At 32.9% G+C, this 27,147-nt stretch overlaps 1 protein-coding gene and 2 long non-coding RNA genes across 7 annotated transcripts in view; 1 reads left to right on the top strand and 2 right to left on the bottom strand.

The window, feature by feature from the left end:
• The window catches only part of LOC127738084 (uncharacterized), a 91,862-nt gene that overhangs the window by 30,930 nt on the left and 33,785 nt on the right, over positions 1–27,147 (top strand). For 4 of the 5 annotated variants that reach the window (XM_052249180.1, XM_052249181.1, XM_052249184.1 and 1 more), the window contains 2 exons: positions 1,734–1,841; positions 19,815–19,858. In XM_052249180.1, the coding sequence (XP_052105140.1) occupies positions 1,734–1,841; positions 19,815–19,858 (152 nt within the window). The remainder of the gene's footprint in view (positions 1–1,733; positions 1,842–19,814; positions 19,859–27,147) is intronic. The other variant, XM_052249183.1, reaches the window with a different exon arrangement.
• LOC127738091 (uncharacterized) overlaps positions 1–27,147 on the bottom strand; it is a 30,487-nt gene that overhangs the window by 122 nt on the left and 3,218 nt on the right. The gene's annotated exons all lie outside the window — the stretch shown is intronic.
• LOC127738090 (uncharacterized) lies at positions 438–26,732 on the bottom strand. The gene is made up of 4 exons (XR_007999937.1): positions 26,681–26,732; positions 18,760–18,814; positions 5,052–6,292; positions 438–529 (listed from the first exon to the last, which is right to left on the bottom strand). It is a non-coding gene; the product is annotated as an uncharacterized LOC127738090 (long non-coding RNA).

Genomic DNA, 27,147 nt, shown 5'->3' on the forward strand with positions numbered 1-27,147 from the left:
TGAGGTCAAAAGGGTCCAAAATTAAACTTTGTTTGATTTCATCAAAAATTGAATTATTGGGGTTCTTTGATATGCCAAATCTAACCGTGTATTTAGATTTTTAATTTTGGGTCCTGTTTTTTAAATTGGTCTACATTAAGGTCCAAAGGGTCCAAAATTAAACTTAGTTTGATTTTAACAAAAATTGAATTCTTGGGGTACTTTGATATGCTGAATCTAAACATGTGTTTAGATTTTTGATTATGGGACCAGTTTTCAAGTTTGTCCAAGTTGGGGTCCAAAATTAAACTTTGTTTGATTTCAACAAAAATTGAATATATGGGGTTCTTTGATATGCTGAATCTAACCATGTATTTTGATTTTGGACATTGGACCATAATAGGTTAATTAAAAAAATTGAAGTTCTTAGACCACATTCTTTCTGTGTCAAAACCTATGCTGTGTCAAATATTTAATAACAATCCAAATTCAGAGCTGTATCAAGCTTGAATGTTGTGTCCATACTTGCCCCAACTGTTCAGGGTTCGACCTCTGCGGTCGTATCAAGCTGCGCCCAGCGAAGCATTTTATTGGTTATTATCTTGAATATTATTATAGATAGAGATAAACTGTAAACAGCAATAATGTTCAGCAAAGTAAGATCTACAAATACAAATAAGTCAACATTCCAAAATTGTCAATAGACCCCTTAAGGAGTTATTGCCCTTTAAAGTCAATTTTTCAAGTTTTTTGTAATTTTTACAAAAATCTTCTCCTCTGAAACTACTGAGATAAATTTATCCATACTTGGCCACAATCATCATTTGGGTATCAAGTTTAAAAAATGTGTCTGATGACCTTGCAAACCAACCAACATGGACGACATGGCTAAAAATAGAACATAGGAGTAAAATGCCGTTTTTGGCTTATATCTCTGAAACTAAAGCAAAAGTATAATGGTTACATTATTTCATGCATCAATTGTAAACAAAAATATCAGGTGAGCGACACAGGCTCCTTGGAGCCTTTAGTTTGGGTAAGGCTGTCGTTTATATCTAAATATTAATGAAAAGATCTCTAGATGAGGCTATTTTGTCAGTTTTTATGTTTTGCAGTAAATGTAAGAAGTGTCAAGCCCTAATTTCACATTATTAATGACAAAAAAAGATACTGATTGAAGTTATAAATGTATAGACATAGGCATTAATTTTATTCAATGGATATATGTTTTATAGAAAATTTTGTTTTGGAGGTAAGATACAGATAAGATCTATTTTTAAAGCCTCACTGGTAATTTTATTGAACCTGTAACTAAGGCAACATGAATTATTATACTGGTTGCTGGTATAGAAGATAAATATGCAAGATAGTTAAATATTTCTATAACAAGGTACATTGTGTATTATGATGCAAAATACCCAAAATTTTTATGAATCTCTCTCTTTTGAGAAAGGTGAACTTTTGTTTTTGTCATAAGACATTAAAGACTTTAAAATGCCAATTTTTATTAACCATTACAACTAGGTCATTTCTTGTTGATGAAATATGTCTTGCTAGCAGAGTAATTCCAGTCTACTACTGCACTTTGATTTTTTGTTTATTCTTAAAACAGTTGTTGTAAAGATCACAATTATTTCTCTAACAATATGGCCAATAATAATTTGGTTTAATGGACCAATTTACTTTTAGATGTGACTTTTTTCAATGCATACAGACATGATTTAAATTTTATAGGTGTATATCTTCTTTTCCAGTAACAGAAACTTCAGCATCATTAAAGGGGTTGAAGAACAGTTCCAGTTGTCCAACTGATTTTCCAACACTGAAAGAACAAAAGGCAGAAAAGGCAAAAATCCAGACAGGTAAATGATCTTTAAATGACCCTCCAAAGTGACCAGGGATACAATCATTTTGCTTCACTATTTTTATCTCAAGGTCCACAGAAATTATGACCTTTCTGGAATAAATTGCTCATTTTTTTTAGCAATTTCAATGGGGTTTAATTCCAAAGTCTTGAATTCTTGGGAGTCTTTAATATGCTGAATCTAATTGGGTATTTAATATTTCGATTTTAGGGTCTGTTTTTGAAATTTGAAATGATTCATATTAAGGTCCAAAGGGTCCAAAATTAAACTTTGTTTGAATTCTTTAAAAACTAGATTATTGGTGTTCCTTGATATGCTGAATCTAATTGTGTATTTAGATTTTTTTAATTTTGAGATCTGTCTTCAAATTGGTCTACATTAAGGTCCAAAGGGTCCAACATACAACTTTTTTTGATTTAAAAAAAAATATTCTTGGGGTTATTTGATACGCTGAATCTAAGCATGTATTTAGATTTTTGATTTGGGAAATGGTCGGCCCACATTAAGGTCAAAAGGGTCCAAAATTAAACTTTGTTTGATTATAAAGAAAAAAGAATGGTTGGGGTTCTTTGATATGCTGAATCTAAGGGTGTATTTAGATATTTGATTTTGGGCACAGTATTCAAGATGCACTAAATTGGGGTCCAAAATTGAACATTATTTGATTTCATCAAAAATTAAATTGTTTGTGTTATTTGCTATGGTCAATCCAACAGTGTTTCAGATTTTTAGATTTTGTGCTTGGTTTTCAAAGTTGGTCCAAATAAAACTTTGTTTGATTTCTTCAAAAATTAAATCATTGGTGTTCTTTAATGTGTGCAATCTAACAGTGTTGTAAATTTTTGATTTTTGGTCCATTTTTTAAACTGGACCCCATAAAGGTCCAAATTATCCAAAATAAAACTTAGTTTGATTTTAACAAAAAATTAAACAATGTGGTTATTTGATATGAGGAGTCCAACCATGTATTTAGAAATTGAATATTGGACCATAATTGGTAAATGTCAAATTTTGAAATTATTTAAGAACTTATACCACATTCATTCTGTGACAGAAATCATATCTAATTTTAGAGAACTATTTTTATACGACCACAAAAAAATTTTTGTGGTCGTATATTGGAATGACGTTGGCGTCGTCGTTGTCGTCGTCGTCGTCCGAAGACAAATTAGTTTTCGCACTCTAACTTTAGTTTAAGTGAATGGATCTCTATGAAATTTTACCGTAAGGTTCAATACCACAAAAGGAAGGTGGGGATTGATTTTGGAGGTTATGGTACCAACAGTTAAGGAATTAGGAGCCAAAAAGGGGCCAAAAATAAGCATTTTTGTAACTTCCAGACATAACTTGTGTGTAAGTGTATGGATCTCTTTGACATTGTACCACAAGGTTCCATATCACAAAGGGAATGCTGGGATTGATTTTGGGGGTAATTGCCTCCAAATTTTAGGAATTAGGGGCCAAAAAGGGGCAAAAAACAAGCATTTTTATACGCCCGTCAAATTTTTGACGGGACGTATTATGTTATACAAATGTCCGGCGTCCGTCCGTCTGTCTGTCCGTCTGTCTGTCCGGCGTAAACATGTCGCACCGTAACTTGAGAATGACTTATCCAAATTTCATGAAACTTAACATAGTTGTTTCTTATGATGGTCAAACGATCTGTATACTTTTTGGTGAAAATAAGATTAAAACTTTTTGAGTTACAGGACTTAGTAACTAAAACAGGTGTGTGTTTTTTTTTCACATGTCGCACCGTATCTCAAAAACAATTTATGATTATTGCTTAAAACTTTACACACTCCTTAGTTATATTTATCTTAAGATCTGTATACTTTTTGGTGATGATTCAAAATTTTATTTTAGAGATATTGAGTATTTTGTTAAAAAAGGGGGAGGGGTTTTTCACATGTCGCGCCGTATCTCAAAAACAGTTTATGATTATTGCTTAAAACTTTACACACTTCTTAGTTATATTAACCTTAAGATCTGTATACTCTTTGGTGATGATTCAAAATTTTATTTTTGAGTTATTGAGTATTTTGTAAAAAAAGGGGGAGGGGTTTTTCACATGTCGCGCCGTATCTCTAAAACGATTTATGATTATTGCTTAAAATTTTACACACTTCTTAGTTATATTAATCTAATGATCTGTATACTTTTTGGTTTTGATTCAAAATTTTATTTTTGAGATATTGATTTTTTTTTTTTTTTTTAAAAGGGGGGGTTTTCACATGTCGCGCCGTATCTCAAAAACGATTTATGATTATTGCTTAAAATTTTACACACTTCTTAGTTATATTAATCTAAAGATCTGTATACTTTTTGGTTTTGATTCAAAATTTTATTTTAGAGATATTGAGTTTTTTGTAAAAAAAAAGGGGGGGTTTTCGCATGTCACGCCGTATGTCAGAAACTATTTATGCTTATTGCATAAAAATTCACACACAAGACGACGGGCGTATCATGCACTCATGGCGAAGCTGTTTATTCTAGTTTCCAGACAATAACTTGTGTTCAAGTGTATGGATCTCTCTGAAAACAATTGTACTGCAAGGTACCATACCACAAAGGAAAGGCTGGGATTGATTTTGGGGGTAATTCCCTCAAAATTTTAGGAATTAGGGGCCATAAAAGGGCAAAAAAACAAACATTTTTCTAGTTTCAGGACAATAACTTGTGTGTAAGTGTATGGATCTTTATGAAATTGTACTGCAAGGTTCCATATCACAAAGGGAAAGCAGGGTTTGAGTTTGGGGGTAATTGCTCTAAACGTTAAGGAATTTGGGGCCAAAAAGGGGCCAAAAAACTAGCATTTTTCTAGTTTCCAGACAATAACTTGTGTTCAAGTGTATGGATCTCTCTGAAATTGTACTGCAAGGTACCATACCACAAAGGGAAAGCTGGGATTGAGTTTGGGGGTGATGAATCATAAGGGGGTTCAAAAAATTTGGGGGGGGGGATTTTTTTTTCCTTTTTTTTCTTTAAAATTTTCCATTTTAAATTGGTTATTTCTGATTTATATATAAAAGCAAATAATAATGATATGGTTTGAATAGGTAAATTGAAAATTTTTAAGTTCTTAGACCACTTTCATTCTGTGTCAGAATCCTATGCTGTGTCAAATATTTAATTACAATCCAAATTCAGTGCTGTATCAAGCTTGAATGTTGTGTCCATACTTGCCCCAACTGTTCAGGGTTCGACCTCTGCGTTCGTATCAAGCTGCGCCCCAGCGGAGCATTTTATTGTGGTTTACATCACTGGCTCATGGAAAATAAATTGGTTCACAGACAATAACTTTAGTATAAGTGTATGGATGTGTAAGAAATTTTAGCACAAGGTTCCATACCACAATAGGAGGGTTGGGATATTTAATAGTTAATCAAGCTCTACATTTATAGATTTATTGTAAGCTAATAGAAATTTTAAATTGAGTCATAGTTTAAAATATATTTGCTGATTCAGATACATTAATTGTGGTGATGATTGTGTATGCATTGTGTTCTATTTAAAGATTGTTAACATGTTTGAACATTTTCTTATGGTTGAAGATTCCCTTGGAAATTAAAATAAACCATTGTCCATTTATTGAAGTGGAAGTTGTATGTAAGTGAAGTTTTTAAATACAATTGTGCCATACATTATGTTATGTTAAATCTAAATAAAAAAAAATGTTGTTTTTATACGACCGCAAAAAATTTTTGCGGTTGTATATTGGTATGATGTTGGCGTCATCGTCGTCGTCGCTGTCAGACACATTGGTTTTCGCACAATAACTTTAGTTTAAGTGAATGGATCTATATGAAATTTAAACATAAGGTTTATAACCACATAAGGAAGGTTGGGATTGATTTTGGGGGTTATGGTCCGAACAGTTTAGGAATTAAGGGCCAAAAAGGGGCCCAAATAAGCATTTTTCTAGTTTCATGACAATAACTTGTGGAACAGTGTATGGATCTCTCTGAAATTATACCACAAGTTTCCATACCACAAAGGGATGGTTAGGATTGGCTTTGGGGGGTTATGGCTCAACCGCTTAGGAATTAGGGGAAAAAAGTGAGAGAAAAAAACAAGGGTGTCCTGGTTAATGGACAATTACTTAAGTACAAATTACAGTGTAAGGGAGGTAATTCAAAAACTACTTTGAATTACCTCCCTTAAACTGCTTTTAAATTATGTATAAAGAATTTTTTGTATTGTCTTGAGGTGATTTGCTGTCAATTTTTCTCCTCGAGATTTCAGAAATCAAAAAGAAAATCCTTCAATTTTTTTTTTTTGAAAATAAGGAGGGGAAGTCAATTCACAACAGCATAGTGTATTGCACAAAAGCAAAAAATTTAATATAAATTCAAATCATATAACAAATTCTAAGTTCTCTGACTACAGTTATTCTGTGTCAGAAACCTATTATGTGTCAAATATTTAATTACAATCCAAATTCAGACCTGTATCAAGCGCGAATATTATGTCCATTTTTGCCCCAACTGTTCAGGGTTGGACCTCTGCGGTCGTATCCAGCTGCGCTAGGCGAAGCAATTTATTTTAGATAATAATCTATTTTTATACGACCGCAAATTTTTTTTTTATATTGGTATGACTTTGGCGTCGTCGTCGTCCAAAGACACATTGGTTTTCACACTCTAACTTTGGTTTGAGTAAATGGATCTCTATGAAATTTTACCATAAGGTTCAATACCACAAAAGGAAGGTTGGGATTGCTTTTGGGGGTTATGGTACCAACGGTTAAGGAATAAGGGGCCAAAAAGGGGCCAAAAATAAGCATTTTTATATGACCGCAAACAAATTTTTGTGGTCGTATGTTGGTATGACGTTGGCGTCATCGTCGTCCGAAGACACATTAGTTTTCGCACTCTAACTTTAGTTTAAGTGAATTGATCTCAATGAAATTTTACCATAAGGTTCAATACCACAAAAGGAAGGTGGGGATTGATTTTGGGGGTTATGGTACCAACAGTTAAGGAATTACGGGCCAAAAAGGGGCCAAAATAGAAGCATTTTTGTAACTTCCAGACATAACTTGTGTGTAAGTTTATGGATCTCTCTGACATTGTACCATAAGGTTCCATATCACAAAGGGAATGCTGGGATTGATTTTGTGGGTAATTGCCTCCAAATTTTAGGAATTAGTGGCCAAAAAGGGGCAAAAAACAAGCATTTTTCTAGTTTCATGACAATAACTTGTGTGTAAGTGTATGGATCTCTCTGACTTTGTATCACAAGGTTCCATATCACAAAGGGAATGCTGAGATTGATTTTGGGGGTAATTCCCTCCAAATTTTAGGAATTAGGGGCCAAAAAGGGGCAAAAAAACAAGCATTTTTCTAGTTTTATGACAATAACTTGTGTGAAAGTGTATGGATCTTTTTGAAATTGTACTACAAGGTTCCATATCACAAAGGGAAAGCTGGAATTGAGTTTGGGGGTAATTGCCCGAAACATTTAGGAATTGGGGGCCAAAAAGGGGCCAAAAATAAGCATTTTTCTAGTTTCCAGACAATAACTTGTGTTCAAGTGTATGGATCTCTCTGAAATTGTACTGCAAGGTACCATACCACAAAGGGAAAGCTGGGATTGAGTTTGGGGGTGATGAATCAAAAGGGGGTTCAATAAAAAATTTGGGGGGGATTTTTTTTTTCCTTTTTTTTCTTTAAAAGTTTCCATTTTAAATTGGTTATTTCTGATTTATATATAAAAGCAAGTAATAATGATATGGTTTGAATAGGTCAATTAAAAATTTTTAAGTTCTTAGACCACTTTCATTCTGTGTCAGAATCCTATGCTGTGTCAAATATTTAATTACAATCCAAATTCAGTGCTGTATCAAGCTTGAATGTTGTGTCCATACTTGCCCCAACTGTTCAGGGTTCGACCTCTGTGGTCGTATCAAGCTGCGCCCCAGCGGAGCATTTTATTTTAAAACTTATACTATAGGTTAATATCAGCAATATCTCTAACAAGTTCTATAATGGTGGTTGATTGATTTTTTAGGCAATTAAGCTGCCTTATGCTAGCACCCTAGATTTGTGTTCTTCCCAATGAATGCTGAAAAAAGTGCTACTGTTATAATCTAGCAGGCTGATGTGTTATTTATAACTAATTGGACATTTTTTTCATACTTTTAATTCTAGAATACAAAAAATATAACCAGAATAACCTTAAATGATCGTCGAACAACCCATAATATTTGGAAGTTGCACATAGTAAATAGTGCTCAATAGAAATCTGTACGTAGTTTATATTATCCCCTGTGCTTTTGGCACAGGTGTCAAAGAACAATATTGTATGAAATATTTCATCGCCGAAAATCTGTAATTACAAGTCGTTTATATTTCCCAAATGGCAAACTGCGCAGGAATATTGTTCATGTACAACAAATCTCTATGATAGAGGAAATAAAGTTATATATCTAAGTTGGCGGTAATTTTACAACTTATCTTGCCAAATAAGGTTGTTGTTTTATTAATGAAACAGATCCAGAAATCGACGTCGATGGGTTGTTTGAAGTCATGTGGACAATTCGTCCCCGAGACAAGTCAGACTGAATCCACTCAAACCGTCTAAGAAGACAACTTGGACCGCTTGTCAGATTTACTTAGGGTTTCATAAAATGTTAGACTTACATGTCTAGCGGAGCCATTAATCTTTTGTGTGTGCATTGGGGTCTATATAGGGGTATTTTGAGGGGCCTAAAGGAGGGATGGGTTTACTGTAGAACCCTATGGGGTTTTATTTTTTATACAACCGCAAAAAATTTTTGCGGTCATATATTGGTATGACGTTGGCGGCGTCGTCGTCGTCGTCGTCCGAAGACACATTGGTTTTCGCACTCTAACTTTAGTTTAAGTGAATGGATCTCTTTGAAATTTTACCATAAAGTTCAATACCACAAAAGGAAGGTGGGGATTGATTTTGGGGGTTATGGTACCAACAGTTAAGGAATTAGGGGCCAAAAATAAGCATTTTCTAGTTTCCAGACAATAACTGTGGAACGGTGTATGGATCTCTCTGAAATTATACTACAAGTTTCCATACCACAAAGGGATGGTTAGGATTTGCTTTGGGGGGTTATGGCTCAAACCTTTTAGGAATTAGGGGCAAAAAAGGGGGAAAAACAAGGTTGTCCTGGTTAATGGACAAATACTTTAGTACAAAACATAATTTAAAGCAGTGTAAGGGAGATAAATCAAATACATCATTGAAATTATCTCCCTTACACTGCTTTTAAATTATGTATCAAGTAATGGTTAATGAACAATTAAGATTATTTAAAACAGTGTAAGGGAGGTAATCCAAATACAACGTTTTGGTTACTTCTCTTACACTGCTTTTAAATTATGTTTAAAGAAATGCATATTTATAAAGGAAGACCAGTAAAAATATCTGCAAATGTTGCATCTTTTTTTTTTACAAAAAAATCCATATGAAAGATTTGACACTATATTTTAAATTCTATTATAAAATAGATTAAGTTAGCACTATGGTAAATTTAAATGGGTAATTATGGGTGCAAACTCCATTGGAAATTTGAATTGAGATTATGACCATATCTTGAGGGAAAGAATTTTTTGGGGAAAAAAGGGGGGGGGGGGAAGAAATTGTGGGGGGTTAATTTTTTCTCATTGCAGATTTCAGAAGTTAAAAAGAATTATTCTTCAAATATTATTTTTTTTTCAAATTTCAAATATTGAAAAATTTCAAGAAGTAATCTTTAATTGCACAGTATGACGCATTAGATTTGTAAAATCTTTGACCACATTTATTTATTTGTTATGCCGAATCTAACCGTGTATTTAGTTTTTTAATTTTGGGTCCAGTTTTCAAATTGGTCTACATTAAGGTCCAAAGGGTCAAAAATTAAACCTTGTTTGATTTTAACAAAAATTGAATATATGGGATTCTTTGATATGCTGAATCTAAACATGTATTTAGATTTTTGATTTTTGGCCCAGTTTTCAAGTTGGTCCAAATTGGGGTCCAAAATTAAACTTTGTTTGATTTCAACAAAAATTGAATATATGGGGTTCTTTGATATGCTGAATCTAACCATGTATTTAGATTTTTTATTTGTGGACCCCGCTATCAAATTGGTTCATATTGAGGTCAAAAGGGTCCAAAATTAAACTTTGTTTGATTTCATCTAGAATTGAATTATTGGGGTTCTTTGATATGCCAAATCTAACCATGTATTTAGATTTTTAATTTTGGGTCCTGTTTTTTAAATTGGTCTACATTAAGGTCCAAAGGGTCCAAAATTAAACTTAGTTTGATTTTAACAAAAATTGAATTCTTGGGGTTCTTTGATATGCTGAATCTAAACATGTGTTTAGATTTTTGATTATGGGCCCAGTTTTCAAGTTGGTCCAAGTTGGGGTCCAAAATTAAACTTTTTTTGATTTCAACAAAAATTGAATATATGGGGTTCTTTGCTATGCTGAATCTAACCATGTATTTAGATTTTTTATTTGTGGACCCCGCTATCAATTGGTTCATATTGAGGTCAAAAGGGTCCAAAATTAAACTTCGATTTCATCAAAAATTGAATTCTTGGGGTTCTTTGATATGCCAAATCTAACCGTGTATTTAGATTTTTAATTTTGGGTCCTGTTTTTTAAATTGGTCTACATTAAGGTCCAAAGGGTCCAAAATTAAACTTAGTTTGATTTTAATGAAAATTGAATTCTTGGGGTTCTTTGATATGCTGAATCTAAACATGTGTTTAGATTTTTGATTTTGGGCCCAGTTTTCAAGTTGGGGTCCAAAATTAAACTTTGTTTGATTTCAACAAAAATTGAATATATGGGGTTCTTTGATATGCTGAATCTAAACATGTATTTAAATTTTAGATTTTTGGCCCAGTTTTCTAGTTGGTCCAAATTGGGGTCCAAAATTAAACTTTGTTTGATTTCAACAAAAATTGAATACATGGGATTCTTTGATATGCTGAATCTAACCATGTATTTAGATTTTTTATTTGTGGGCCCGCTATCAGATTGGTTCATATTGAGTTCAAAAGGGTCCAAAATTAAACTTTGTTTGATTTCATCAAAAATTGAATTATTGGGGTACTTTGATATGCCAAATCTAACCGTGTTTTTAGATTTTTATACGACCGCAAAAAATTTTGCGGTCGTATATTGGTATGACGTTGGCGTCGTCGTTGTCGTTGTCGTTGTCGTCCGAAGACACATTGGTTTTCGCACTCTAACTTTAGTTTAAGTGAATTGATCTCTATGAAATTTTACCATAAGGTTCAATACCACAAAAGGAAGGTTGGGATTGATTTTGGGGGTTATGGTACCAACAGTTAAGGAATTAGGGGCCAAAAAGGGGCCAAAAATAAGCATTTTTGTAACTTCCAGACATAACTTGTGTGTTAGTGTATGGATCTCTCTGACATTGTACCACAAGGTTCCATATCACACAGGGAATGCTGGGATTGATTTTGGGGGTAATTGCCTCAAAATATTAGGAATTAGGGGCCAAAAAAGGGGCAAAAAACAAGCATTTTTCTAGTTTCATGACAATAACTTGTGTGTAAGTGTATGGATCTTTCTGAAATTGTACTGCAAGGTTCCATATCACAAAGGGAAAGCTGGAATTGAGTTTGGGGGTAATTGCCCAAAACGTTTAGGAATAAGGGGCCAAAAAGGGCCAAAAATAAGCATTTATCTAGTTTCCAGACAATAACTTGTGTGTAAGTGTATGGATCTCTCTGACACTGTACCACAAGGTTCCATATCACAAAGGAAAGGCTGGAATTGATTTTGGGGTAATTGCCTCAAAATATAAGGAATTAGGGGCCAAAAAAGGGTCAAAAAACAAGCATTTTTCTAATTTCATGACAATAACTTGTGTGTAAGTGTATGGATCTTTTTGAAATTGTACTACAAGGTTCCATATCACAAAGGGAAAGCTGGAATTGAGTTTGGGGGTAATTGCCCGAAACGTTTAGGAATAAGGGGCCAAAAAGGGCCAAAAATAAGCATTTATCTAGTTTCCAGACAATAACTTGTGTGTAAGTGTATGGATCTCTCTGACACTGTATCACAAGGTTCCATATCACAAAGAAAAGGCTGGAATTGATTTTGGGGTAATTGCCTCCAAATATTAGGAATTAGGGGCCAAAAAAGGGCCAAAAAACAAGCATTTTTCTAGTTTCATGACAATAACTTGTGTGTAAGTGTTTGGATATTTCTGAAATTGTACTACAAGGTTCCATATCATAAAGGGAAAGCTTGAATTGAGTTTGGGGGTAATTGCCCGAAACGTTTAGGAATTGGGGGCCAAAAAGGGGCCAAAAATAAGCATTTTTCTAGTTTCCAGTCAATAACTTGTGTTCAAGTGTATGGATCTCTCTGAAATTGTACTCCAAGGTACCATACCACAAAGGGAAGGCCGGGATTGATGATGGGGGTAATTGCCTCAATATTTTAGGAATTAGGGGCCAAAAAGGGGCAAAAAATAAGCATTTTTCTAGTTTCCAGTCAATAACTTGTGTTCAAGTGTATGAATCTCTCTGAAATTGTACTCCAAGGTACCATACCACAAAGTGAAGGCCGGGATTGATGATGGGGGTAATTGCCTCAATATTTTAGGAATTAGGGGCAAAAAAGGGGCAAAAAACAAGCATTTTTGTAGTTTCAGGACATAACTTGTGTGTAAATGTATGGATCTTTATGAAATTGTACTACAAGGTTCCATATCACAAAAAGAAAGCTTGGTTTGAGTTTGGGGGTAATTGCCCTAAACATTTAGGAATTTGGGGCCAAAAAGGGGCCAAAAAACATATTTTTCTAGTTCCCAGACAATAACTTGTGTTCAAGTGTATGGATCTCTCTGGAATTGTACTGCAAGGTACCATACCACAAAGGGAAGGCTGGGATTGAGTTTGGGGGTGATGAATCATAAGGGGGTTCAAAAAATTTGGGGGGGGGGATTTTTTTTTTTTTCCTTTTTTCTTTCTTGTAAAATTTTCCATTTTAAGTTGGTTATTTCTGATTTATATTTAAAAGCAAATAATAATGATATGGTAGGAGATACACACCAAACAGGATGTGTAAATTATTATATAATAAGTATTGTGCAATAGCAAGAAATTTTCAATTGCACAGTATTGTACAATAGCAAGAAATCTTCAATTGCACAGTATTGCGCAATAGCAAGAAATCTTCAATTGCACAGTATTGCGCAATAGCAAGAAATATCCAATAGCACAATATTGCGCAATAGCAAGAAATTGTCAATTGTACAGTATTGCGCAATAGCAAGAAATATTCAATTGCACAGTATTGTGCAAAAGAAGATACTTCCTATAAATTGCTTATTTCTTGACCAATTTCAATGGGGTTTTATTCTTGAATTCTTGGGGTTCTTATATATGCTGAATCTAACCGTGTATTAAGTTTTTGGATTTTGGGCTCCTTTTTTAAATTGGTCCACATTGAGGTCCAAAGGGTCCAAAATTAAACTGTTTGATTTCATCTAAAATCGAATTATTGGGGTTCCTCGATATGCCGATTCTAACCGTGTATTTAGATTCTTAATTTTTGGTTCCGTTTTCAAATTGGTCTACATTAAGGTCCAAAGGGTCCAAAATTAAACTTAGTTTGATTTTAACAAAAATTGAATATATGGGGTTCTTTGATATGCCTAATCTAAACATGTATTTAGATTTTTGATTATGGGCCCAGTTTTCAAGTTGGTCAAAATTGGGGTCCAAAATTAAACTTAGTTTGATTTCAACAAAAATTGAATATATGGGGTTCTTTGATATGCTGAATCTAACCATGTATTTAGATTTTTGATTTTTGGGCCCCGTTATCAACTTTGTCCACATTGAGGTCAAAAGGGTCCTAAATTAAACTTTGTTTGATTTCATCAAAAATTGAATTCTTGGGATTCTTTGATATGCTGAATCTAACCATGTATTTAGATTTTGGATATTGGACCATAATAGGTGAATGTCCAATTTAAAATTTTTAAGTTCTTAGACCACATTCATTCTGTGTCAGTAACCTATGCTGTGTCAAATATTTAATCACAATCCAAATGCAGAGCTGTATCAATCTTGAATGTTGTGTCCATACTTGCCCCAACTGTTCAGGGTTCGACCTCTGCAGTCGTATCAAGCTGTGCCCTGTGGAGCATTTTATTAATTTTGGGTCCCGTTTTTTAAATTGGTCTACATTAAGGTTCAAAGGGTCCAAAATTAAACTTAGTTTGATTTTAACAAAAATTGAATTAATGGGGTTCTTTGATATGCTGAATCTAAACATGTGTTTAGATTTTTGATTGTGGGCCCAGTTTTCAAGTTGGTCCAAGTTGGGGTCCAAAATTAAACTTTTTTTGATTTCAACAAAAATTGAACATATGAGGTTCTTTGATATGCTGAATCTAACCATGTATTTAGATTTTTTATTTGTGGACCCCGCTATCAAATTGGTTCATATTGAGGTCAAAAGGGTCCAAAATTAAACTTCGATTTCATCAAAAATTGAATTATTGGGGTTCTTTGATATGCCAAATCTAACTGTGTATTTAGATTTTTAATTTTGGGTCCTGTTTTTTAAATTGGTCTACATTAAGGTCCAAAGGGTCCAAAATTAAACTTAGTTTGATTTTAATGAAAATTGAATTCTTGGGGTTCTTTGATATGCTGAATCTAAACATGTGTTTAGATTTTTGATTATGGGCCCAGTTTTCAAGTTAGTCCAAGTTGGGGTCCAAAATTAAACTTTGTTTGATTTCAACAAAAATTGAATATATGGGGTTTTTTGATATGCTGAATCTAAACATGTATTTAAATTTTAGATTTTTGGCCCAGTTTTCTAGTTGGTCCAAATTGGGGTCCAAAATTAAACTTTGTTTGATTTCAACAAAAAATTAAATATATGGGATTCTTTGATATGCTGAATCTAACCATGTATTTAGATTTTTGTCGAGCCTTCGACTTTTGTCGAAAAAGCGAGACATAGCGATCCTACATTCCGTCGGCGGCGGCGGCGTCCACAAATATTCACTCTGTGGTTAAAGTTTTTGAAATTTTAATAACTTTCTTAAACTATCCCGGATTTCTACCAAACTTGGACAGAAGCTTGTTTATGATCATAAGATAATATTCAAAAGTAAATTTTGTAAAAAAAAAATTCCATTTTTTCCGTATTTTACTTATAAATGGACTTAGTTTTTCTGCCAGTTAACATTACATTCACTCTGTGGTTAAAGTTTTTGAAATTTTAATAACTTTCTTAAACTATCCTGGATTTCTACCAAACTTGGAAAGAAGCTTGTTTATGATCATAAGATAGTATCCAGAAGTAAATTTTGTAAAAAAAAAATTCCATTTTTTCCGTATTTTACATATAAATGGACTTAGTTTTTCTGCCAGTTAACATTACATTCACTCTGTGGTTAAAGTTTTTAAAATTTTAACAACTTTCTTAAACTATCCTGGATTTGTACCAAACTTGGAAAGAAGCTTGTTTATGATCATAAGATAGTATCCAGAAGTAAATTTTGTAAAAAAAAAATTCCATTTTTTCCGTATTTTACTTATAAATGGACTTAGTTTTTCTGCCAGTTAACATTACATTCCCTCTGTGGTTAAAGTTTTTAAAATTTTAACAACTTTCTTAAACTATCCTGGATTTGTACCAAACTTGGACAGAAGCTTGTTTATGATTAAAAGCTATTATCTTAACATTACATACAGTCTGCAGTTTAAGTTTTTAAAACTTTTATTAGATTCATAAACTATCCTGGATTTTTACCAAACTTGGACAGAAGCTACTTACAATCAAAAGATAGTATAGAGAGGAATATTTTTATTAATTTTTTTCCTCATTTTTGTTGAGCCTGCCATTAACAGCAAAAGTAGGCGAGACACTGGGTTCCGCGGAACCCTTACGAATTTTTTATTTGTGGGCCCGCTATCAAATTGGTTCATATTGAGGTCAAAAGGGTCCAAAATTAAACTTTGTTTGATTTCATCAAAAATTGAATCATTGGGGTACTTTGATATGCCAAATCTAACCGTGTTTTTAGATTTTTAATTTTGGGTCCCGTTTTTTAAATTGGTCTACATTAAGGTCCAAAGGGTCCATAATGAAACTTAGTTTGATTTTAACAAAAATTGAATTCTTGGGATTCTTTGATATGCTGAATCTAACCATGTATTTAGATTTTTTATTTGTGGGCCCCGCTATCAAATTGGTTCATATTGAGGTCAAAAGGGTCCAAAATTAAACTTTGTTTGATTTCATCAAAAATTAAATTATTGAGGTACTTTGATATTCCAAATCTAACCGTGTATTTAGATTTTTAATTTTGGGTCCTGTTTTTTAAATTGGTCTACATTAAGGTCCAAAGGGTCTAAAATTAAACTTAGTTTGATTTTAACAAAAATTGAAATCTTGGGGTTCTTTGATATGCTGAATCTAAACATTTGTTTTGATTTTGGACATTGGACCATAATAGGTAAATTAAAAAAAATTCAAGTTCTTAGACCACATTCTTTCTGTGTCAGAAACCTATGCTTTGTCAAATATTTAATCACAATCCAAATTCAGAGCTGTATCAAGCTTGAATGTTGTGTCCATACTTGCCCCAACTGTTCAGGGTTGGACCTCTGCGGTCGTATCAAGCTGTACCCAGCGAAGCATTTTATTTTAGATTCCTGGTTGTTAAAGTGATTTATTACAACTGGTACTGTTTTACTGCCTGGTGTAATTTGTTATGAAATTATTTTGTGACTTGCAGTTAATGGTCTTATCTTGTACTTCTTCAAGTAGAGGGACACTTGCAGGGATACATATTGTGAAGTAAATAACAACAAACATTCAGCATGTTTAAAAAAATCTTTTTTGTGTCTTTGAAGAATAAGTTTGATATTTTTATTTTCAAATTTCTGAAATTTGTTCAATGATGAAGTATATCATATGAACTTGATCAGTATACATAGTCTCCTGTCAGGTGTAAAGGAAATGAAAACTAGAAGTCACAATTATATTGAGAAGACGTACAGCAACTGCATTTCCCACACTATATGCTTTGATTACCAATTTATGTTAATATTGCCTTTTATCTTTAAAGCTGTAATAGATAGGCAAAACTTTTTTATTTAAACTGCAAATTGAGAAATACAGGATTTACAGAAATGCCAACATGACTCAAACTATCTATTGAGTTCTTAAGTTATAGGAATTATTGTCTTTAAATGATGATTTTGTGAGAAATTTTAGTTCTTTTCTTTAAAATTATAATAGATGGACAGAATTTAAATATTCAACAAAAATGATCATCAAGACAAAGTACAAAGTTAATACAAAGTAGTCATATGAAAGAAAATGTCAATGGAAAGTTTTTTGGAGTTATTGCCCTTTAATGATACTTCATGGTAGCATGCTCACCCCTTGTGAGAGTTTGTGGGTTAGATCCCTGATCAGGTCATACCAAAGAATTTGGTGTATTCTCCACAATTGGCTAAGCATGTATAGGGCATTGTTAGAACATGCAGGATTAAGACCAAAAATTGATTATCACAGTCTGGTAATAATGTGTCTAGGTAGGGTGATTTTGCAAAGTATTAGTTTTTGTCTTGCCTGCGACGCAGAAAGCGAGACATAGGGATTACAATCTTGCAGCGGCTAAAACTATTTGTATTGAGCTTTATATCTCATAGGGTAGTATAGACCTGGAGGCTTCATACTTTGTATATAGATGCCTTATGTGACAAAGTTTCCGTCTGTAATATGTCTGTTGTCCCCGACCTCATTTTCATGTTTCAGCAACTGCTTGATAAAAAAATGTAGTTTTTTTTTTTTGTGAATTTCTCACTTATTATGAGTAATACGATAACTATATTTGGTAATGGGTTCTTTGCTAGTTCACCTAACCTTTATGTCCTTTATGGATCAGTGATCCAGGTTAAAGTTACATGATAAGGTCTGTTTCTCAGATACTGTAAGCAGTAGATCAACTATGTTTGGTGTATGGAATGAGTGTAAGGTGTACATGTCTGTCTGGCTGGTATCATCTGTCTATGACCTCATTTTCATGACTCATTGGTCATTGTTAAGTTTCAGTAGTAAGGTCCTTTTCTAAGATACTATAAGCATGATAAGCAATAGGTCAACTATATTTGGTGTATAGATAATTGAAAAGTGTACATGTCTAGCAGGCAGGGTTCATCTGACCTTGACCTCATTTTCATGGTTCATTGGTCAATGTTAAGTTTTTTCTGGTTATGTCTGTTTCTTAGATACTATAACTAATAAGGTCGACTATATTTGATGTATGGAATGATTGTAAGGTGTACATGTCTGTCTGGCAGGGTTCATCTGACCTTGACCTCATTTTCATGGTTCATTTGTGGATATTAAGTTTTCATGGTTTGGTCTGTTTATTGTATTAAGCAATTGGTCTGACAACTATATTTTGTGTATGAAATGATCGTAAGGTGTACATATAGTTACCTATAAATGACCTATAATGGTCTACTTTTATAAATTTTGACTTGGATGGAGAGTTGTCTCATTGGCACTCATACCACATCTCCTTATATCTCTGTCTGTCTGGCTTGGTTTATTGGACCATGACCTTATTTTCAATGACCATATATATAATGTTAAGTTTATGTGATACTAATGTAGTCAATTTATATGATGAATAATGAATAGTAAAGCAGGCAAGAGCTAAGTCCTAGCAAGCTGTTGGCAAGAGTATTTAAATAATTTATTTCCATTTAGGAAAGTGAACTTATAATTTTACTTCAATTTTTGAAAACTTCAAATGTAAATATATTTCATGAAATTTATTAATTGTAGAAAAATTTTGCCCAAATTTCTGATTTTCCTTTGCTGTAACAGTTAAAACCTTCAAACACATTTCAGACCTGTATCAAGCTTGAATATTGTGTCCATTTTTGCCACAACTGTTCAGGGTTGGACCTCTGCGGGCGTATCCAGCTGCGCTCAGCGAAGCAGTTTATTAGTAATGTTGATTTATTCGGATAAAATAGGAGGGAAGTCTAAAGAGGCAGATACTGTAAAAGGGCAAATGTCCCATATAAAAACTGCAAATGTCCTATTTTAAAAAGCTCAAATGTCCTATAAATTGAAGCCCAAATGTCCATTAAAAAAGACGCAAATGTCCTGCACACAAAATTGCATATAACTCTTACCTGAGCATTTTCTGCAATAGAATTTATTTGTTTATACAATAAAAATTATCATTAAGAAAATGCATTTTCAATGCCTCTTTCTGGAAATTGATAAGCCAATTATTATCAATGCCATATAAAAAATATACTACTTGTTTGAAGATTTCCCTTATCATTCTTGTCAAAATCATTAAATTGCAAATGTTACTAAAAAAAGATGTTAAAAAACATTACCTTGTCTAAAATTGAAATATCAAACTAGTTTGCATTAAAATTATGAAATTTTCCATCTTTGGGCAATAGAATAGAAATTTACAGTCAGATTATGAAAATGAAAATCACAAAAAAAATATCTGACTAGCTACAAAATTGGCTGGATCGCAATGTGGACTATTCTTTGATTTATCAGAAAAGAATCATATATTTTACTCACAATTTGTGCTGGTCACATTTATTTTTTAACAGTATCTGACACTGTCTTTGTATTGATAATGATAATTTCTAACCCTTTTTGAGGACACTTATAAGTAAATATTATTTGAATTTTCTGTTTGATTTGTTGATTGATACTAATTCTGAGTGACAGTTGTGATGTTGGAGTAGTGATTTATAATTATTTATCATTGTCTTCACCACCTTATTATCAGTTCTACCTTAATAAAAATCATTTCTAATACAGTTGTCATGGTTGTGGAGCTGAAACAGCTGGACTGTAAAAATGTATATGTATTGATTGATCCATCTTGCCAAGTCAAAATTTTAATCAGGTTACTAATTTTGTCTTTTAGATCAGTCAGATGTTTTGACATGTGCCAGCTTAACGACTAAAAAGGTAAATATTGTATATAGTATAGACAGTTGTACATTGATTGGACAATAATTGAAAGGTATTTTATTATTAACATTTATGTTTATCCTCTATGTTTGATTTTTTACAGTATTAATTGATTATTTAATTCATTTTCTTTCTTAAAAAAATGTAATTTTTATGATTAGTTTTAAAGCAATATAGCTATGCTTAAAGTGACATGAATTTAAAACCACATATTAAACATGTGAATGTCGTGTATTATATGCATATGGTATGAATCATACAATGTGTTAAAATATGTTGACACATATTGTTTATAATACCTCAGGAGTTCTAAATCTTAACCATGTTAAGTGATAATTGTGTTGTACATGTAGTATATTTTAATTATTCATTTTTTTCATTAGAAGGGATTTTTAGTCAATTTTATATTGGAATATGTATTTACTATTTACTGCTCTGTTGAATAGCCACAAACATCTCTTTCTGTGCCAGATATATGAACTTAGGTTGACACATTTAATTAGCATACTGTGGATTCATTTATTTTCATTTATTGAGGAAAACTTGCATTTTCATGGATATTTGATTTCATTTTTTTTCCAATGTCTGCATACATTCTGATAGGAAATTTGTAATTCATTGTATATTGGAATTTGTGGTTCCCGGGTAATCACTAAATCCACGAAAATTGGTATCCAACGAATCCTCAGTACATGGGGAGTTCATATGCAATTGTAAGTTGTGGTATCCAGGGCCTAATCTAGGATTTTGAAGAGGGAGAAGTGACTTCTCCTTCCAAGAGAGAGAAGGGAGAAGTGGTCAATTTCTTGGAGAAGTGAGATTCCATTACCGTTTCGGTTGCATCGTGTTTTCATGCTTATCACTAAGGAAATTGTTTTATATTCAATTAAAGATATACTTGCAGTTTTTTCATGTTATTGTACACAATGTATATATAGAAAGTTCTTAATAAAAAGGTTTAGACAATATATAGTTGTTATTTATTTATTGATACCATTGTGTTCTAAATAAAATTTGTTGATTGGGACATGAGGGAGTAGCCTAGTAATATTAACATGATTATGATGCATTAAATTCATGTGCATCTGCCTCAATTTATTTTTAAAAGTCCAGAAAAAATATAACTCCCAGTTTCCCTGTTGAATTTCACATGACTGGGAATTTAATTTATATCACCACTTGTCATTATTTTGTAAAACATTATTGAATGTCCAGGCCATTATGTTAGTTGTAAATTGAGATTATCGTTAAAGATTGTAAGTCTATAAATGAAAATATTTTTTAATCGCATATTCATTATCCGACAAAGAGCTAATTTCTATCATTTTTAAAAAATATCATCCATATCAACGAAATGGTCGTGAGAAACAATCCACTGCTGATCACAACCTGGTCGAGTGTCGTACGTTTGCCATCACATTATCTATCAGCAGTCTTTCTACATTTTATATTTCAATTTTTATTCAATCAATATAATAAATCTAAAGTTAATTCCAACCTTTTACCTACCGAATAGTAAAATTGATCGACTCGTGTAAGTTGTAAAAATAAAACAAATCAGCTGAGTGATTACGCAACATCCTCAGATGAAAATTATCGTAAATTGATAACTTAAACAGACGGTCAGTTTTCCGTTTGAACAGTTTTGAAAGTTATATCCGAGGATGTTCAAAGTCGCCGTTGTATTTATTTAATTTGATCGTTGACAGTATTAGTCCTGGGTCGTTTCGAAAATCTTGATTTTCCTTGTCAGCCGCCATTTTTTTTACCTGTGAGACTTGTCAATCACAAGTTGTCTCCCTTTTACCGATTTTGATAGCGATTTGACTTCGCTATGAAGTCAGTCGGCCGGCGAGATTTAGCGATTTTCAAAATTCTTTGGCGACTTAAATCGTCATTTCGCCGGCAAGATTATGGCCTGGTATCATATTTTTATGCCCCCGCCGTAGCGAAGGGGGCATTAAGTTAAACCCTTGTCCGTCTGTACGTCCGTCCGTCCGTACGTCACAAAATTGGTTTCAGTTCTCTAACTTTAGTTTGTCTCAACCAAATTTTATGAAACTTATACACAATGCTTATTACCACAAAACACAGATTAAGTTTTGAAATTTGGTGGAGTCACTTTTACCATTCTAGAGTTATGCCCCTTTACAAATGGAAAAATTGCTAAATTTTTCGTTTCCGTTCTCTAACTTTAGTTTGCCTCAACCAAATTTTATGAAACTTATAAACAATGCTTATTACCACAAAACACAGATCAAGTTATAAATTTGGTGGTGTCACTTTTACCATTCTAGAGTTATGCCCTTTACAAATGGAAAAAATGCTAAATTTTTCGTTTTCATTCTCTTAACTTTAGTTTGCCTCAACCAAATGTTATGAAACTTATACACAATGCTTAATACCACAAAAAACAGATCAAGCTTCAATTTTGGTGGTGTGACTTTTACTGTTCTAGAGTTATGCCCCTTCAAAATGGAAAAATAGCTGAATTTTTCATTTCCATTCTCTTACTTTAGTTTGCCTCAACTCAATGTTATGAAACTTATGCACAATGCTTATTACCACAAAACATAGATCAAGCGTGAATTTTGGTGGAATGACTTTTACAGTTCTAGAGTTATGCCTCTTTACATATGGAAAAATTACTGATTTTTTTGTTTCCGTTCTCTTACTTTAGTTTGCCTCAACCAAATGTTATGAAACTTATACACAATGCTTATTACTACAAAATTCAGATCAAGTTCAAATTTGTGTCCCATGGACACATTCCCCATTTATTTTTAATTTGCTTACATTCAGACATAACTAAGAATATTATAGGTTATTACAGTCGTATTGAGAAATATTGTCCTGTTTTATTTGGAACCTCTCTAGTGCATACCATATTTGAAAGTCACACGAAACAAGTTTCTTGTATTTATATAATGTGAAGGAAATTAGTGAACCAATGCATGTGTATACACTAAACTAAGTCCTCTAAGTCTATGTACGTTAATTTACATTTGTTACGAATCCATAATGTATAATCGACAAAAAATATTTAATTCATTGATTAATTGTTTAACAAAAATTTTAGCTGCTAATTAACTCTCAGGTTTTGATGACGAAGTTTACCAATAGTGACCTTGATAAACAATCAACACAGATTCATGGAACTTAAGAAAAATAAGTGAGAAGATAGATGATGGATAAAATGGTGTTTATTTATTAATTTTTGTCTCGCCTTTCCTCGCTTAAAGCGAGACATAGGGATTGCTTTTCCGGCAGTTGCTGCGGAGGCGTCAACAATTGTTAAGTTTTCTGCTTAAGTTAGTTTGATAGGAAACTACTTGTGATAGATCATTGATATTTAATACAAAGTTGCATTACTTTCGGAACATATCAGTTTGACGACTATTTTGAGGTCCTGCGCCCTAGGTTATGGTCCAGTGACTTTGAATTAATTAGCAATTTTCAATGTTAAGTTTTCTGCTTAAGTTCATGAAGTTAGTTTGACAGGATCTACTTGTGATAGATCAATGATATTTTGTATGAAGTTGCATTGCTATCAGTTCAAATCAGTTGGACGATTATTTTCAGGCCCTGCCCACTCATGTTGCTGTCCATCAGATTGTCTTTTTCTGAATTTTGTGCCGACAGTTTATTATATTGGCCATGTGTTCCCATTTGTAAATTAAACTTTGTCATAACGTTGTTACATGACATGGTGAAATAAAATGTTTCTTTTTGGATAGATTAATTCTATTCCTAGATTCCTCGTTTGTTCACTTTTTCATTCATCACAGTTTTTCCCTTGCACTTACACTGTGGGGTGTCAATTCCTAACGAGTTGGGTCATGGTTAAGGTCATGCACTGCATACCAAAAAGCTGTCACCAAATAAGTGTATGATAGACAATTAATTCAATAGCAGTACATTTCTGAAGATTTGGAGAGGATAAAAGATTTTCTTTTAAAAGAAAGTCCATGTACACATATTTCATATTAAAACTTAACCATTCAATTATATAAAACATATTCCTGAACATGCATGAAATATTTGCCACTGGACATTGAGCAACCAACAATCATTCAATCGATATAAAACACATTCAACTTTTTATTTATTATTTGTAGTTTCATAAGGCTTTAAGGAGAATGTATAGAATATATACAATATTTTTAGCTCATTGAAAATACTCTACTTCTTTTAGATATATATTTATAAAGGAATATCAGTAAGAATATTAATAATGCATTTTTATACGACCCCAAAAATATTTTGCGGTCGTATATTGGTATGACGTTGGCGTTGTCGTCGTCGTCGTCCGAAGACACATTGGTTTTCGTACTCTAACTTTAGTTTAAGTGAATGGATCTCTATGAAATTTTACCATAAGGTTCCATACCACAAAAGGAAGGTGGGGATTGATTTTGGGGGTTATGGTACCAACAGTTAAGGAATTAGGGGCCAAAAATAAGCATTTTTGTAACTTCCAGACATAACTTGTGTGTTAGTGTATAGATCTCTCTGACATTGTACCACAAGGTTCCATATCACAAAGGGAATGCTGGGATTGATTTTGGGGGTAATTGCCTCCAAATTTTAGGAATTAGGGGCCAAAAAGGGGCAAAAAACAAGCATTTTTCTAGTTTCATGACCATAACTTGTGTGTAAGTATATGGATCTCTCTGACATTGTACCACATGGTTCCATATCACAAAGGGAATGCTGGGATTGATTTTGGGGGTAATTGCCTCCAAAGTTTAGGAATTAGGGGCCAAAAAGGGGCAAAAAACAAGCAGTTTTCTAGTTTTCAGACAATAACTTGTGTGTAAGTGTATGGATCTTTATGAAATTGTACTACAAGGTTCCATATCACAAAGGGAAAGCTGGAATTGAGTTTGGGGGTAATTGCCCAAAACGTTTAGGAAAAAGGGGCCAAAAATAAGCATTTTTCTAGTTTCCAGACAATTACTTGTGTTCAAATGTATGGATCTCTCTGAAATTGTACTGCAAGGTACCATACCACAAAGGGAAGGCTGGGATTGATTTTGGGGGTAATTACCTCAAAATTTTAGGAATTTGGGGCCAAAAAGGGGCCAAAAAACAAGCATTTTTCTAGTTTCCAGACAATAACTTGTGTTCAAGTGTATGGATCTTTATGAAATTGTACTGCAAGGTACCATACCACAAAGGGAAGGCTGGGATTGAGTTTGGGGGTGATGAATCATAATGGGGTTCAAAAAATTTGGGGGGATTTTTTTCCTTTTTTTTCTTTAAAATTCTCTATTTTAAATTGGTTATTTCTGATTTATATATAAAAGCAAATAAAAATGATATGGTTTAAATTTTTTTAAGTTCTTAGACCACATTCATTCTGTGTCAGAAACCTATGCTGTGTCAAATATTTAATTACAATCCAAATTCAGTGCTGTATCAAGCTTGAATGTTGTGTCCATACTTGCCCCAACTGTTCAGGGTTCGACCTCTGCGGTCGTATCAAGCTGCGCCCCAGCGGAGCATTTTATTATTTTACAAATAATACTTGCAATGACCATTGCATCAATGACTTCATTATATTTTAGGTAATTGGCTCAATAATTTTCAAATTTTGCTGTCAACCTGACTAAAGTTCATTTTTATTCAACTGCAAAATTTTGTATCAAGCTCACAATGCCCGGCAGAGTCTATATGTTTTGGTTTTGCTCATTATTAACAGATATACTTGAATTCGGTTCATTAAAATGTTGAAGTTTCCTCTGAAACTTAAGTACAGAAAAAGTAGAATAATTAGTTCAGCTAAATAACAACTTTAAAGATGGTAATCAAATTTATAATAACATGCATGAATTTATTCTTTTGCTTGAATAATCTCCCTAATTATAAAACTGACAATGGAATACAATATGTAACCTACCCATGTATGGCAATATAATCTAAATCCCATATACTTAAATAGCATCTCATTCATAAGAAGTCTTTGATCATCTGATTAGTGAAGACAAGATGACAGTTGAGAATTCTTTTTTCTCTATTCAAAATTATAAACATGACATATTTTTAGTGTAAAATTGGTTAAATGTATCTATTAATTACTGAACAAGAATTACATAGCATTGGTTAATTATCCATGTTGTCAATAGGATTTATTTTTTCTTCATAGCATAACATTAGGATGAATCAAATGTTTATCTATTCTAAGCAAAAACTCTGATTGAAAATTATGCTTCAAAGAACTTTAATACACAAGCTTTTTATACGACCGCAAAAAATTTTGCAGTCGTATATTGGTATCACGTCGTTATCCTCGTCCGCATCGTCCGAAGACATTTAGTTTCCGGACAATAACTTTAAGTAAATAGAAATCTATGAAATTTAAACATACGGTTTATAACCACAAAAGGAAGGTTGAGATTGATTTTGGGGGTTATGGTCCCAACAGTTTAGGAATTAGGGGCCAAAAAGGGGCCCAAATAAGCATTTTTCTAGTTTCCAGACAATAACTTGTGGAATGGTGTATGGATCTCTCTCTGAAATTATACAACAAGTTTCCATACCACAAAGGGATGGTTAGGATTGACTTTGGGGTGTTATGACTCAAACCGTTTAGGACAAAACAACATTTTTTTTGAAGGATGGGGGTGGTTAATTGGCAACAGCATAGTGTATTGCACAAAAGCAAAAAATTGAATATAAATTCAAATCATATAACCAATTCTAAGTTCTTGGACTACAGTTATTCTGTGTCAGAAACCTATTATTACAATCCAAATTCAGACCTGCATCGAGCGCGAATATTGTGTCCATTTTTGCCCCAACTGTTCAGGGTTGGACCTCTGCGGTCATATCCAGCTGCTCTCGGCGAAGCAATTTATTATTTCAATGTAGTACAGAACTTAACTTAAGACTATTTTCTTATTTTGAATGGTCTTAAAGTATTCACAGACAAGCATTGAAAGTCATTTGTTTCAAAAGCTGGAAATACAGTAAAATTTGTTAGATATGGTTGAACATAATGCAGTTTGAGAATAGAATTGAATAAGGCATTTGATAGAACTCTCAAGTCATATTTATAAATTCTATTTCATCTGTACTATAAACTGATGAATACATGCAGTTGTCTGTTATCATTTTAACTGGGTTATATTCCATCAAACATTTAACTAAAGTAATAGAAAAGTAATCAATGATTACATCAGAATTTTTGCTGTAATTGAAAATTTTTGTCGATTACAGATTACTGTCGATTACCTGAAAAAAATACTATTACTATTGAAGATTACCGTTACTTCATTTCTGGT

Source organism: Mytilus californianus, unplaced genomic scaffold (assembly GCF_021869535.1).
Source record: "Mytilus californianus isolate M0D057914Y unplaced genomic scaffold, xbMytCali1.0.p SCAF_4, whole genome shotgun sequence".
In the NCBI taxonomy this organism is placed as follows: Eukaryota; Metazoa; Mollusca; class Bivalvia; order Mytilida; family Mytilidae; genus Mytilus; species Mytilus californianus.